We start from the raw sequence: 15,165 nt of genomic DNA on the forward strand, positions 1-15,165 counted from the left end.
AGAGAAAGAAGAATAAACTTTAAAATTAGGAAAAGAGAGCCAGGTCGCGTTCTGTGGAGTCCAGATTTAGCGAAACCATTAGCGATGGTGTTTTGTTCCATTGAAATTTGTATGATATGAACTGATTTTACCTTCGATTTGAGCTGTTGCATGTGGAAGTTCTTTAAGCACCAAGGTGCTTTACTATCATCTTTTGTCCATCGAACTGTGTTTGTTGAGTAGTTTTCCACGAATAACTGATGGGCCCGGCCTATCAAGAGAATAAAACAAAAAAGGCAGACGATAAAAAAATATAGTTAAAATTATCGTAAGATAAAAAAAATAAATTATAAAAATTTTAAATGTAATAAAATATAAAAATAAACATAATGAAATATTATTTTAATATAAATAAATAAGTGAACGACATAAAATTTAAATTAATTAATATTCTTAAACTGTTAGAGTAATTTTCGCATTAAAATTAATAGATATATAAGATTGAATAACATAATTTAAAAATAAAAAAAATATTTATTAAAATAAGATAATTTTCACTTAATATTATTTTTGTAAAAATAAATAAAAAATATTTAATTTAGATTTTTTTATTTGTTAGACAAATAAAATCAGTAAAATTATATTTATATTTTTTGTAAGCTATAAATCTACTTTATCATTTTTTAAAAATTTTTTCATAAATATAATGATTAGATTAATTGATTCATATATTTTTATCATGTAAAATATTAAAATTCATATATTCTTATCATATTTTATATATATATTACAATTTATGTTAATATAAAAATATATTTGTGTTAATATAAAAATTATATGTTATAATTTATACTATAAAATATATATTTTTAGTTTTAAATAAATAAATATAATTATTATTAAAATTTTAAATTATATTATTTTTATATTATATTTATATCTTATCATCATTTTATTTTTTAAATTATTAAATCCATATAAAATTACGGATAAAATGTGACCCAAGCCGCTTTTGTTTCTTTTACTTTTTTTTTCTTTTCCAATACACTTTGGGCTTTTGGTGGTTAAATTTTTGTTTTGGCGTAAAGAGATGGTTTGACTTATACGTGTTGCTCTGCCCTCACGTGGGTAACAAAAAGACAAGGAGGTCCCATTTGCAAGCACTCACCAAATCCACTACTATTAAACGACGAAGTTTCCTTTAATAATTCTATCCACTTTCAAGCATCCACTGCCAGCGGGGCAGGGGCAGGTTCACAGGGCCGCAGGCCCGCAGCGGAATGAAATGATACTAAACCACCATAAAAAATATCGCCTCCATCTGACTTTTCCACTTTCTGTGGATACTGGATATTCCGCGGTCCGATCTTTCTTCCAATTATTAACCCAAAAAAAAAAAAGCAAAACGCCGGAGGAAAGGAAAGGAAACGACAGAGATTTTAGAGTCCAGAGAGTATGGGCCACGGGAGCTCAAAGGAGGACGACTCTTCTTCTTCTTCTTCGGATGCAGATACTAAACCTTCGCGCATCTCTCGGCTGAAGCAGAAACTGCATCTCCATCGCCGTCATCACCACCATACAAGTGCGTCTTCTCCTCATCAGAAACTCCATGCCGCCGAGGATTTCTCTGGCATTGCTCTCCTTACTCTGATTAACGTATTGATAATTCACTGTCTACTTTCCTATTACTATTATTTTCTGCGATTCTTTTTTTTTTTTTGTTTAATTCTCTCTCTCTCTCTCTCTCTCTCTCTCTCTCTCTCTCTCTTTGGTTGTAGGCGGAGATGAAGTTTAAGGACAAGTGGCTGGCATGTGTTTCATTTGGGGAGCAAACGTTTCGAACAAATATTTCTGATCAGTTAAGCATTGCCAAATTCTTATTACGTACAAAAAAATTAGTTCTGATTTTTTTTTCTTCTTTACCTCCTGTTTTGCTTCTATTTGCAATTTGTTCCTTTCAGTGGTGCCCGTGTTTTTCAATTTTGGACTACTGTTGAACGCAAAAAAATTTCCTGTGGATCTGCTGCAGATAGCTTCGATGATACATTTTTTACATTTTTAGGGCTTGACATTTCATTTCAAGTTTAATGCATGTTAACATTTTTCTTTCTTTTTTTTTTTTTTTTCCTTTGGTGGTGCAGAACAGACAAACCTATCTGGAACTGTGTGAGTACTCTGAACTACAAACTTATGATTTTATACTATTTTTAATCTTATTTGATTTGAATAATCATTGATTTATTTCCAATTTGTGAAATTTATGGTGCCATTTCAAAAATGATATTCAGTAGCGTTAGCTAGGGAGCATGTTAAAGATGTGATCATTGTGATATTTTATGTTAGTTGTTAGCTAGGAACTGAATCTGTACTGATGGATATTCAGCATTTTGAAAAAGAAAATATGAGGAAAAAAAGAGAGGAAAATCCAGCTATTTGATCAATCAAATTCGCATATTTTTGCGGAATGAGCTGCACATATTCATTATTTGATATGGATTTTTCCTTTTTTTTTTTTTTAATTTCCAGTTTATTATATTTAATTAGTAAAAAGGGAGCTAGATTGGTTCTTAACTTTGTTAAACTGAAAATGTGCTGCTGTCTTTGGTTTACATTTGGAGGTGTTCTAAACCTTATTCATGTTCGCACGTTTCTCCATTTTACTTCTTTACTGGTATGAGCGAATTGTGAAGTGAATGAAATGCTTTATCATTGCCCTTGCAGTAGTTGTAGCTTGTAAAATTTCTTCTGTATTTGTTTGTCCGAAATGACCAGTTGAATGTTGCTGGCAGTCATTCAAAGCTGCTAATCTATTTCATGAATGTCATGATATGGAATTGATATTCCCAGTTTGTACTTTTTGCTTCTGTCATCTGACACATGATTTAATCTCATGACAGGAGAGGAAACTTCTTTTGGAAAGAAATGGACCTCGTGTTGCTAGAATCTCAGTATTTGAGGTGTGTGCAACAAGCTAAAAGTGAATTTTCATTTATTTTACTAAACTTCATTTTTGCTTTTCATATCACGCTGTACTCTATTTGTCAATATGTCCATTTGGTGCAGACAAATAGATTATCAAAGAATAATCTCATTGGGTACTGTGAGATCAATTTACTTGACTATCTAACACAGGTGAGTGGTCTTCTCATTGAATATCTTTTTATATATTGCTGTTCAGGATAACTTCATTGCATAAAACTCTTCATTTCAGGATTCAGATTCTGACCTCGAGACATTTGACCTGCTTGATCCTGTATCATCTGACAAAGTTGTTGGCCATATATGTCTTTCCTGTAATGTTGAGGTGTGCAGTATGTAACAAATAATTCTCAAAGTTGATTGGAACTATGATAATTATTTCTAACATCTAGTTGGAAAAACTGTCAGGATCCAATAGAAACAGAGAAAAATTTTGCAAGACGAATTTTATCAATAATGGTAAGTCATATTTAATAATCTGTTTTTAATTCCACATTTTATTTGCTTATAAATATTACTGGAAAATGTTAGGTCTTAATGTAGTCATTGATGTTTATCTCTTAGCTATGAAATTGTGTATCTGAGAAATTACTAAAGCATTTGTATCTTAAGGATAGGTTAAAAAAAACATGAATGTTATGTGGTGGGTTTAGTTGTGTAAGATGTGCATTATTTTTTCCATTTTTTGGATTTATTTTGTGTTCAAGATCAGTAGATTAGGGTGAGAAAGGGAAAAACGAAGCCGTTACTAATAATAGGACTTTATATAGTGTGGTACTATAATACAATGGTAACACCCTTAAATCCAATTTCTTCTCATTTCTTTTTCTCTATTCCTACAGTTCTTCTGGTTGTTCTTCACATGATAAGCATGTAGTTTTATATGTCATTGGTTTGATCCAAACTCAACTGGTACAAGTGTAGCTAACCGTGGCTTTTAAAACTATAAATAAAATAAAATCCTAATGGTTGCAAGTCAGTTTGCTCTTAAGTTCTAATCTAACCTTTCCATTTATGTGCTTAGAAACTTTGGAGATATTGCTCTTAGTTCTTATGACAAGTATATCTTGGACTGTGAATGCAACTTTCTAGTTCTTGTATTAAAACTCTTGCCTTATATGTATTCAGGACTACAATGAAGATGGAAAGCTTTCGTTCTCTGAGTTTTCCGACTTAATTAATGCTTTTGGCAATAATGTGGCAGCTAGCAAGGTTTCAGCTGAAGTGGTTTATTTGCACTACTATTTCTTTTATATGGTGTTGCAGTGAATTTTCCTTGATAAAATGGGTTGTCCTATTTAATTTTTTTAGAGCTGGGCATTTGCATTTGGGGCATGAGTTCCAAATTTTAAGTTGTCTTGTCTAATCATCATGGCAACCTTTTAAGTTAAACCCAAATGTTTTGCAGCTTAAAAGCTGCAAGCTTGGTTTTTCATGTGTGTGGTCTGTATCCTCCACATGTTTCTGTGCATCTGATTGTTTTTCTATAAAAATTTCCCCTCCTACCTGAATCCAAATGATACAATTCACAATTTATTCTCCAAGAAATTTGCTTGCTTGTCATTTTTCAAATTCCTTATCTGCCCCTCTCTCTGTCTCTTTTTTTCTTTTGGGAGGTGGGGGGGGGGGGTAATTATCTATATCTTCATATCATCTGTGGTTTATCCTTTTGGAATTATTTATTAAAAATCATCTATTTAGGTCATCAAATCTTAATGATACAATTGGGTATTAACTCTTCATGGAACTTCATTTCGTGACCTTATCTTTGCACTGGTTTGCTAGAAAGAGAAGCTCTTCAAAGCCGCAGATAAAAATGGGGACGGTGTTGTGAGCATGGATGAGTTGGCTGAACTTCTTGCTCTTCAACAAGAAAAGTAATGCCTCTAGCCTAAGTTAAATTATGAATGATATTGAGGTACTTTATTTGACATCATAAGCTGACTTGCATATTGAGGTACTCTGCATATATGGTGAGACAAGGTGTTTGTCTTAGAAGTGCTTTTCCATCTACATTGTCTTCTGTATTCATCTTGCAAATTTCACCAGAAACTTGATGTGAAATATTGCCAGTTCTTTTTGTGTACTATATTCCTGTATTGCAGAGAGCCTATTATGAATTGCTGCCCTGTCTGTGGTGAGATAGTTGAAGTCTCTGATAAGCTGAACACTGTGGTTCATTTGACTTTGTGTTTCGACGAAGGAACTGGTAACCAGGTCATGACAGGAGGGTTCTTGACTGAGAAACAGGCCTCATATGGGTGAGTATTTTCATCCTTCAACTTTGTGATTTTGTAATATAATCTTGAAATTTCTTAGTGTAATCATTGAACTTTATTCCCATGGCTTAAATGGTAAGTTCAAATTGTAATTTTGTAGGTGGATGTTCAAACTAAGTGAGTGGGCCCATTTTTCATCATACGATGTTGGTTTGAACTCTGGATCAAGTGCTTCACATATTTTGGTACATTTTCTTAGTTTTATTTTTCTTTTAAAAAAAATCTCATTCTTGATCTGCTAGTTTTTGGTGATTTCTTGGTGCTATTGAATCACATCAGTACTTCCTGAAGGTGTTTCTCTACATGTTATCTTTCTTTTAACAGTTTGTTGCTTTAGGTCTGTGATCGAAAGACAAAGAGGCTGGTAGAAGAACTAATCGATGCAAAGATTGTTCTGTCAATGAGAGCCATTTACCAGTCAAAAATAGGACTTGGCCTTATAGATAAAGGTATGCCTTTTCGCTTTACACATTGATGTATGTTATGCCTTTAGTTGAAATTCATCTAAACAGTTATTAACAAATAACTTGTTATGGTGGGATTTCATGTGATAAGAGTGATAGTTTTGAAAATTTTGTTTGTTTGGGCCACATATTTAGATAAAGTATAAGCATTAATCTTGTACCCCTTTGCCCAATTTCAATTTCATGCGGGGATATTTCAATGTCACATTCTTTTGTTATGATTATAATTCCCAATTCTTTCAAATATTTGAAATATAGAGAGGTTGTTCATTGTTTTCTTTGTTAAAGATATATTACAAAATGGTACAAGTCTGGTGTATTGATATTCATGATTTGACACTCATTTTTGTACATCTAATTAAGGAGTGCATTGTATATGATGGTTACTTGGAATGAAAGGGAACATATATATGAGCTTACCTTTATTTTGCTTTTACTATCATTCTTATATGAATACATTACTCCTTTTCATCCTAAATTGATTATGATCCTTGCCAAAAACAAGAATGTCCATCTGCTTCAGGAGTTTCCCACTTATCCAGTTTCATTGGCCTTAACTTCATTAATCTTTACGGTTCCTTTAGCTCTATCACTACCAAATATTCTGTAACAGATAAAATATTAGACTCAATAAAACTATGAACTTTTTGCCATTTGGTAACAGATGTATAAACTTGTAGTTGTGCTTAATTTATTTCATTATCCAGCCTATCTAAATAAGATTTAAATTTTAAATAATTTTATGAACCAGCTGACACCCAAAATTTGAAGGCTAAACTGATGTCTCTAATCTATAATCTTTTGGTGGGCCATTTGGATGCAGGAGCAAAGGAGATCTTGCAAAGCATCTCAGAGAGGCAAGGAAGACAGATGAATTCAGTTGAATCTGCTAAAGATATATCAAAGTTTGTTGAATTTTTTGAGGTGTGATACTGTTTTATTGAAGAAACCATTGCAATGCTGCCGTGATAGCTTTGACTTTTTTGATGACTGTTTTAAGGTTTTGATCAGGAGAATTTATAAGTATGTTGCTTTGATTGATACTGTCTAAATGATGCATGGTTATAGGCTTAAATGATATTTTAGGCTTCCCTGAATTCCTTTGTAATATAATATACTGCCTAATGATTGTGATATGGTTTTCCTTTGACTTTTTGAAATGGACAAGCTAAAAATCCATTACTTTAGAAGTTTGTGTTGTGTTCTTATATAAGTTAACTATGGTATTGTAGGATCAAATCAATATGGCTGAAGTCAAGTATCCTTTGGAGCACTTTAAGGTAAAGTTCTATATCACCAACATTTGAATTCTTTTTCTTTCTTGTTGAGGTAAGTTGTTAAATTCATATAGTTTTTCTTCTTTTGGTTTCCTTGCCCTAGGACTCCAAACATCTCCCCCCTACCACTTCCTGTAGTTGAGCCTTTGCCCCTTGTGGACTTAAATCTCAGTGGGTAGATAAGTAATAAGGGCTGGGGTACCTCTTATGAATTTATAGTGTGCCCAATCCATGCTGTAAATCCTAACTGGTATTCTAGTGACAATGTTTATGAAGAAGCTCAAGTAGAACGAATAAAGTTGATTCTTCTTATAAATAATACAACCTATTCTAGGCATCATTAATTTTCATTTACTTACCAGAATTTCTGTGCTGTTCCAAATTTAAAGTACCGAAAACTACTAACCTAATGAATAAATTTGTTCTTGGAGGTTCTGCTCCTTTTGTCTTCTTTGGTTCTTTTGTTTTTTTGTTTTGTTTTGTTTTGTTTTTTTGCTTATACACAAATAATTCAATAATATTACTAAACAAAAGACTAATTACTTAACCAAGTTTTATGGGCTTATTAGTATGGAGGATGTTAGTTCTTTCTCTCTCTCCTTCTAACCAAGCTACTGAGTACCATGCATATTTCCACAATTGATGAAATTCATACTTGATGCCCCCTTCGAGTTGAATTGAACTTTGCTTGCTCTATGACTATCGGTTTGTTTGTATGTGAGGATTCTCTCTCTTTATTCTGGATGCATCCTTAGCTGGACTGAGAGAGAATAGGAACATAACTTGCAATTTAACCCCTGGTTCTTGTTAATTTAGGTTCTATAATAAGTGGCGGCATGATTTATGATAACATTGCCGGAACTTCTCTTTTATTTTTTTGTATTTGCTGGTTCTTGGCAGCATTAACTTATATTTTGTTGTCTCAGACATTTAATGAATTTTTCGTGAGAGAGCTAAAGCCTGGAGCAAGACCAATTGCTTCCTTGGAGAGTGATGATGTTGCAGTATGTGCTGCTGATAGTCGGTTGATGGCTTTTAAATCAGTACAAGATAGTCTACGATTTTGGATCAAGGTATGATTTACCTCCAATGTTTTTGTTTTAAATTTTTAGTGTTTCAGTTTCCTTGATTCATACTAGTTTACTAAGAGGAAAAATTGCTATATTAAACCGCATTGTCAACATTGAGTTCTGTATATTGCTTGATACATGAGATCAAGACCCTCACATAGAACAATCTTATCTCCTTCCTTTCACCAACTACAGCTAAGCCAAATATCAAGTCCTCTTATGCTATCCCACCAAGTGTTTTATATGCTTTTATTCTTCTTTTTCTTTTCTCTCTAATTTTCCTCTCTTTTCGGAAAATATCTTAGGAACACACTTTAATTTTGTATCGGCAATTTTTAGGGTCGAAAGTTTTCGATTCAAGGTCTTCTGGGGAAAGAAATCTGTTCAAATGCTTTTGTTGATGGAACTTTGGTGATATTCAGGTTGGCCCCACAGGTTGGTGGTGCAAGCTCCTTCAGTATTACTACTGTAACATGAAATAACCTAAAATTGTTTTATCTGATTTTTGTTCTTTAAACTCTGTCTCCTTTATCCTTGTAACAGGACTATCATAGGTTTCATTTTCCAGTTTCTGGCACCATCGAGCAATTTGTAAACATTCCTGGATGCTTATACACTGTAAGTGCATAAATGTACCTTAGCACATGTTGGATTAGTTTCTTTTTTTTCTTGCCTCTGTTTCTTTCTTTTTCATTTTATGGGTCTTGTTTTTTACTAGTGGCTTTTGCATGATTCCCCTTTGTTTACATATTTCCATTTCCTAGGTTAATCCTATTGCTGTCAACAGCAAATATTGTAATGTTTTCACAGAGAATAAACGAGTGGTGTCCATTATTTCTACTGAAGAGTTTGGAAAGGTTTGTCTCTATGCTTTAGTTGACTGTGAATCTCTTACTTATATTTTCTTGAAATTCTGGTGTGGCTCAAGGCTCTGCATGGCATAGACGCATAGATACATTATATTTTTAGGACCACAACCTCTTGCCTTCTTTGGATGACTATTTCATTCATCACCCTCTTATAGCTATTATCAATAAGCAAAATTTTTTGTGCCAAATGTCAAGAATATGATTTTCTCCTTTTATATGTTTTTGAAATTCTGGTGTGGCTCAAGGCTCTGCATGGCATAGACGCATAGATACATTATATTTTTAGGACCATAACCTCTTGCCTTCTTTGGATGACTATTTCATTTATCACCCTCTTATGGCTATTATCAAAAAGCAAAATTTTTTGTACCAAATGTCAAGAATATGATTTTCTCCCTTTCCATACTGCAGGTGGCATTTGTTGCAATTGGAGCAACTATGGTTGGTAGCATTACTTTCGTGAAGAAGGAAGGTGACATTGTCAAAAAGGGAGATGAGGTTAGCACCCCATGAATTTTGGTCAAAATGTGTCATAGGTCCATGTACTCTTCGATTTTTGGGAATTTAGTCTCTCTAGTCTAATTTAAAAAAATTTAGTCCATGTACTATTATTTTTTAAGGATTTCAGTCCAATCGTTAATAGTGTTAAATTTTATCCGTTTAGATGGCTGACGTGATTGCTGATATGGCATTTTCATTGGTTTATATTTTTTTGATGCTGACATGGATTAACATATTGGCCACATTAACCATTTAAACAGTAGATAAGTTTTCTTACCATCTAAATATCATTATTTTTATTTCATTCCCTTCTTAAAAAAAAAAAAAAAACCTCTTCTCCGTTTCAAGCTAAGGTTTTTCCAAAATGACCTAGATCTACCTAGATCTGTAATCTAAAACTGAAACTTTAAGCTGCAAAATCTCCTCCTTCCACCTTCCGATCCTCCTAAGATTTTGATATGTTGTTCTTTGTTTCTACCTTTTCCAAAATTTTAGCCGCCATGGACCTCCCATATACTTTTGCCGCTCCTAACGCCGGCTGTGGCCCCCCTTCTTTTTCTTTCCTTGCTGCTCCTTCCTAACTCCTCTATAAATCCAAACCAAACCCACCTAAGAACACCTTTAAACCCACGAAACTGTCTCTTTCTGAAACCAAAGCGGCTATGTTATATATATATATATATATATATATATTGTGTGTATTGGCGCTGCTTCTCCCCTCCCAGGTGATGTGTGTTTTTTTTTTTGGTTGCTTGTTGGTGATGGGCGTTTTGTTGGCTGATGGGGCGCTGGTACTGTGGGTTGGTTTGACAGTTTCGGTGGTGTGTTGTCATTGGTGGGTGATGGGTTAGGTAGCGTATATGGTTGTGGGGAATGGTTTCACGATTTCGATTTGGGATTTGAGAACGAATGAGAAACGAATAATTTGAGAACAAAGAATTTGGGTTCATTCTGTTTTTGGGTTTCACGGTTTTTCTTTCTGTTTTTTGGTTTTGATTTTCAGGTTTTTTTTTTAATGATATTAGAAATTATTAAGTAATATTTAAAATTATTTGGTAATGCTTATGTGGATTTTTGTAGTCCACATGACCATTATTTTAATTCACATAAATATTAACAATTTTGAAAACAAATGAAAATGCCATGTCAGCAATCACATCAGCAATTTAACGGATAAAATTTAACATTGGGAACGATTGGACTAAAATTCTTAAAAAGTAATAATACAAGGACTAAATTTCTTTAAATTATATTAGAAGGATTAAATTTTCAAAAATCATAGAGTACAAGTACCTATGGCACATTTTGACTCTCTGAATTTTTTATTTTTTATTTCATTAATGTTTATCTTTCTGTAAAATGTCATACTTTTTAATTGGCAATTCATTTGTTCTATCCACAGTTTGGATATTTCTCTTTTGGGGGGAGCACAGTGATCTGTGTCTTTGAAAAGGTTGGTATATGTATGCTGTTACTTGTTGACAAAGAAAGTTGGCTGCAACGCTATATTATACCTCAGCTGATTTTTTTTGGCTCTCAAATCTCACCCTCTTTCTCCATAATGATAAGGACATAGCCCTCGCCAGCTAGGGTTGTTTGGCAAGGACCGAAACTATATTTATTTTCCTCAAAACTTCCATTTTTGCAAATAGTTTAGTTTTTTAATTAATTTTATTTTTTTGTTTGTTCATGACTGTTTGTTTTAGACATTCATACTTATCATTTTATGTACATGGTTTAACTTCTTAGACAATCTAATACTGTCTCAAAAAAGGGATTCAGGCCTCGGCACTACATATATCCTTAGTACTGATTTGGTTTATTATTACTAATTTCTGTCATGTATGAGACTACAAGCGTGACTTTACTACACATCATTTATGCTTGTAAGTTGTGTTTTGTTTTGCAGGATGCAATTGAGATAGATGATGACCTCATAGTTAACAGTGGAAGATCACTTGAGACGCTAGTCTCTGTTGGAATGACATTGGGTGTCTCCATAAAGAAGCCAGGTGGAGCAGGTTTGCCAAACTTGGAAAGCTGTGTTTTGGGGGATTGAGTTTGCCCCCCAGTTGCAAATATCTGTAATATTTTGTGGCTATAACTCTACTTTCATAACTGTAATAACTGGTGGAAAATGTTTCTGGTATTCTAGTTATGATGCTGGTTACTGAATTGTAGATTTCATGCTTGGATTTGGAAGGAAAACTGTCTTCTGAGTTCTTAGTTGTTTAGAATAAAATTATGACCTCTATGGGTATTTTTCTTATAATAATACATGATGAATAACGTTGTTGTAAAAATTTAAAGGTGTTGTGTTTATTTAGAGCTTGCTTGTCTTGCAATTATTATTTTATGCTAGCAGTCGGTTATAACTTCCAATACTGTAGAGTAGTCAATTCTTTCCTGTCAACTGCTTCACTTCGATGTTTATCGGCCTGAAGCATTTTCTTTTATGGTCCATGCAAATCTGAAAAGGTCAAAGGGTTGAACAAACCAGACCTGCCGAGAATTTCCTTTGGCACAAATGAAAGCTAAATTTTCTGTCTACAAATTGTAAGTCTTCTTTGGCAGCAGCCAATTAGCTTTTGCCATATGGCTAAATATCTCCCATAGAAAGTATTCTTGTTCATGCTAAAATAATGGGAAATAAAGGCGGATAATGTTTGATTTAGACGAAAAAAAAAAAGGTAAAGATGGTGAAGCAGGGTAGGAGAAAGCTTTACAGGAGGAGAGGAGAAAAATTTTCTCCTCTCTTCTTTCGTCTCTCTTCCTTTCTTCCCGTATTGTTGCTGGGAATTTTAACTCTCTTTTGGGATTTTTGCTCACTAAAGATCTTCGAAATTAAGCGCAGATATTGTTTATGTCTTCCATGATTCTCAGCATTAATTTTCATATTTACCCTCAAACAATCTAGACTCTGGATATCGTTTCACTTTTTTCATAACAAATATTGATGAATTTTACCAGGTTTATTTATTCGCCCTTGTGAAAGGTCGAATAAAAGTCGAGCCTGTTAAAAGCAGAAGCTACCATTCGAGTTAACTGGGGTACTTAATTAATAACCTAAACCCATGGCTCCAAGCAAGATCAAAAGAGCACTTGGGCATGTCAAGGACCAGACCAGCATAAGCCTGGCCAAAGTTGGCGGCAGCACCTCACTGTCCGACCTAGATGTTGCCATTGTTAAGGCAACAAGACACGAAGAATACCCACCCGAGGAGAGACACATTCGAGAAATACTCAGTTTAACCTCGTATTCACGTGCCTACATCAGTGCCTGCGTCGACACCCTCTCAAGACGCCTCAACAAGACCAAAAACTGGACAGTGGCGCTGAAAACTCTTATGTTGATACACCGCCTTCTGTCCGAAGGTGATCCAGCGTACGAACAAGAGATCTTCTTTTCAACAAGGCGTGGGACTCGCATTCTCAACATGTCAGATTTTCGTGATACTTCACGATCCAATTCCTGGGATTTTTCTGCATTTGTGCGTACTTATGCACTGTACCTTGATGAAAGACTGGAATACAAGATGCAAGATAGGCGTGGGAAATGGAGCACGTATGGATATAATGAAGAAGAGGAAGATAACGATAAGGCAATTGTTATCAGATCCACAGCAGTCCGTGAGATGAAGACTGACCATATATTTTCAAGATTGCAGCATTTGCAGCAGCTCCTCGAGCGCTTCTTAGCCTGTCGACCAACAGGTTTGTGTATATCAGGCATTAACATTTCTTAATTCGGAGAGGTTCCTACTTTTATAATTGGCCTGAAGATTTGAATCTATTTGATTTTGTTGGATTGAAACAGGTTCAGCAAGGTGCAACAGGGTCGTCACTGTGGCTCTTTACCCAGTAGTGAAAGAAAGTTTCCAGATATATTACGATATAACAGAAATATTGGGCATTTTAATTGACCGTTTTATGGAGCTTGATATTTCTGACTCCATAAAAATCTATGATATATTCTGCCGTGAAGCAAAGCAGTTTGATGAACTTGATGATTTCTATTCCTGGTGCAGGAGTGTCGGCATTGCACGATCTTCTGAGTATCCCGAAATTGAGAAAATTACACAGAATAAACTCAACCTTATCGATGAATTTATCCGTGAAAAGTCTGCATTGGAGCAAGGCGCGGGAATCCAGGATGAACCAAAGGATGAATCAGACCAGGAATTTAAAGAACCAGAAGCAAGTGAAGAAGACATGAATGCCATTAAGGCCTTACCAAGCTCAGAAGATTTCTTTGAAGCCCCTGTTGAGGAAGAACCAGAGAAAGAAAAGGAAGAAGATAATTCCAAGTCTATAGTTGTGCAACAAGAGGGTGATTTATTGAACCTAGGAGAGGACGCAATGTCAAGTCAAGACCACGCAGACAAATTGGCATTGGCTTTGTTTGATGGTGGTGCACCAGCCGGTCCTCCACCAGGTCTAGGATGGGAAGCTTTCAAGGATGAAGCTGATTGGGAATCAGCCTTGGTTCAATCAGCAAGCAACCTCACCAAACAGAGAGCAACACTTGGAGGTGGGTTCGACATATTATTACTTGATGGCATGTACCAATATGGCCAAACAATGGCGGCCATGGCTTCATCAGGTTATGCAGCAACCGGAAGTGCTAGTAGCGTTACATTTGGATCAGCCGGAAGACCAGCAGCGCTAGCCTTACCGGCACCCCCATCATCCGACGGTCAAAGCACAGGAACAAACGGTGGTGATCCATTCGCGGCGTCGCTTGTGGTGGCGCCACCGTCATACGTGCAAATGTCAGACATGGAGAAGGAGCACAAGTTTTTGGTAGAGGAGCAGGCAATGTGGAAGCAATACGAAAGGGATGGAATGCAAGGGCATGTTGGAATGTTGAAAGTACAAACATATCCTTACACACATCCGCATGGCTACTGAAGCTTTCATTCACTCTGTCAAATTCAATAGGGCTTCAATTATTTAGTCTTTTCCTTCTTTTTTTTTTTTTTTGTTGAGGTTCAGATTATTTAATCAACTTTACTTGATGCATCAAAAAAATTAATTAAAATTGGTGTTTCCAGTGAATTTAAAAGGAAGAATTTGAGGGGAATTCAAGAGAAAGAGGGCACAGAGGGTTTCTAATCGCCATTAAGAGCTGCAAATTGTGATTTAGTTGCCACCAACACCATTCCCCTCTCCCTTCTCTTCATAATTTGAGAACTTAACCTTAATATTTGAAGAACAAGATTATTGTTCCTGGCTGGCAAATTGGCTCCACGGGTTCTAGCACCGTTGTTAAAGGGTTTGTCTTTAATGGGTCGGTATTAAGGGAGGTGGTTATAAGGTTTGGGGTTGCTATGGTGATGGTGGTACGCTTGGAGGAGGTGTTGGCTTTTTACTGAATTGTTGTTCATGGATTCGTTTGGCATTCACGGATTTGTAGATTCTAATTGGTTGTTAGCTTAGGGGTTTGAGAATTGACCCTAAAATATGTCCAATCCTAGCTAATCGCCTTGAAATTTATGTACAAACAGTAGTAGGATTTTGATGGTCTGGGTATTTGCCTCGGATTTTTTTTTTTTTTTAATTAGAGATTGCTCCAACATATTAAAATCAGTAGCGAGTTGTGAATTGACTGCAATAATTCAACCACAACGACTAGAAGTGGGATGTGTATTGTTAGGGTCCACTTTTTCAACCCAAATGAAGTACCTATTAAGTGAAAAAAGAAAAACCCCTTAACTTATAACTTCAAGAATCCTCATCTATTTCAA

General features: G+C 34.9%; 2 protein-coding genes across 11 annotated transcripts; both read left to right on the forward strand.

Annotated features, from left to right (window-relative positions):
* The first annotated feature begins 1,292 nt into the window (after nt 1-1,292).
* On the forward strand, nt 1,293-11,744 carry LOC111309135 (phosphatidylserine decarboxylase proenzyme 2-like). Of its 10 annotated transcripts, none has more exons than XM_089748679.1 (21): nt 1,293-1,635; nt 1,758-1,837; nt 1,941-2,145; nt 2,877-2,936; nt 3,043-3,111; nt 3,191-3,283; nt 3,367-3,417; nt 4,087-4,185; nt 4,744-4,835; nt 5,064-5,219; nt 5,338-5,422; nt 5,575-5,686; nt 6,525-6,625; nt 6,934-6,981; nt 7,905-8,051; nt 8,388-8,483; nt 8,592-8,666; nt 8,813-8,905; nt 9,329-9,415; nt 10,821-10,871; nt 11,328-11,744. In XM_089748679.1, the coding sequence occupies exons 3-21, from the start codon at nt 2,071-2,073 to the stop codon at nt 11,475-11,477; spliced, it is 1,740 nt and encodes a 579-aa protein (XP_089604805.1). In that variant the 5' UTR covers nt 1,293-1,635; nt 1,758-1,837; nt 1,941-2,070; the 3' UTR covers nt 11,478-11,744. The 10 variants fall into 10 exon arrangements, with proteins under 10 accessions (XP_089604805.1, XP_089604808.1, XP_022763766.2 ...); XM_089748682.1 differs by having other exon boundaries at nt 4,087-4,170; XM_022908031.2 differs by having other exon boundaries at nt 2,121-2,145.
* Nucleotides 11,745-11,879: 135 nt separating this feature from the next.
* On the forward strand, nt 11,880-15,098 carry LOC111309137 (putative clathrin assembly protein At1g03050). Its single transcript, XM_022908035.2, has 2 exons — nt 11,880-13,132; nt 13,236-15,098. The coding sequence occupies exons 1-2, from the start codon at nt 12,493-12,495 to the stop codon at nt 14,327-14,329; spliced, it is 1,734 nt and encodes a 577-aa protein (XP_022763770.2). The 5' UTR covers nt 11,880-12,492; the 3' UTR covers nt 14,330-15,098.
* Nucleotides 15,099-15,165: the final 67 nt, after the last annotated feature.

The sequence above is a fragment of the Durio zibethinus genome, chromosome 2, assembly GCF_047325235.1.
Source record: "Durio zibethinus cultivar Kanyao isolate XHJ-2024 chromosome 2, ASM4732523v1, whole genome shotgun sequence".
In the NCBI taxonomy this organism is placed as follows: Eukaryota; Viridiplantae; Streptophyta; class Magnoliopsida; order Malvales; family Malvaceae; genus Durio; species Durio zibethinus.

Excerpts from the sequence above, each read along its gene's own strand:
- LOC111309135 (XM_022908031.2), top strand. The coding sequence starts at position 1,435 with ATGGGCCACGGGAGCTCAAAGGAGGACGACTCTTCTTCTTCTTCTTCG. Across the intron at positions 2,146-2,876 it reads ACAAACCTATCTGGAACTGT|GAGAGGAAACTTCTTTTGGA; the intron begins GTGAGTACTCTG and ends ATCTCATGACAG. Across the intron at positions 5,423-5,574 it reads CAAGTGCTTCACATATTTTG|GTCTGTGATCGAAAGACAAA; the intron begins GTACATTTTCTT and ends TTGTTGCTTTAG.
- LOC111309137 (XM_022908035.2), top strand. The coding sequence starts at position 12,493 with ATGGCTCCAAGCAAGATCAAAAGAGCACTTGGGCATGTCAAGGACCAG. Across the intron at positions 13,133-13,235 it reads CTTAGCCTGTCGACCAACAG|GTTCAGCAAGGTGCAACAGG; the intron begins GTTTGTGTATAT and ends GGATTGAAACAG.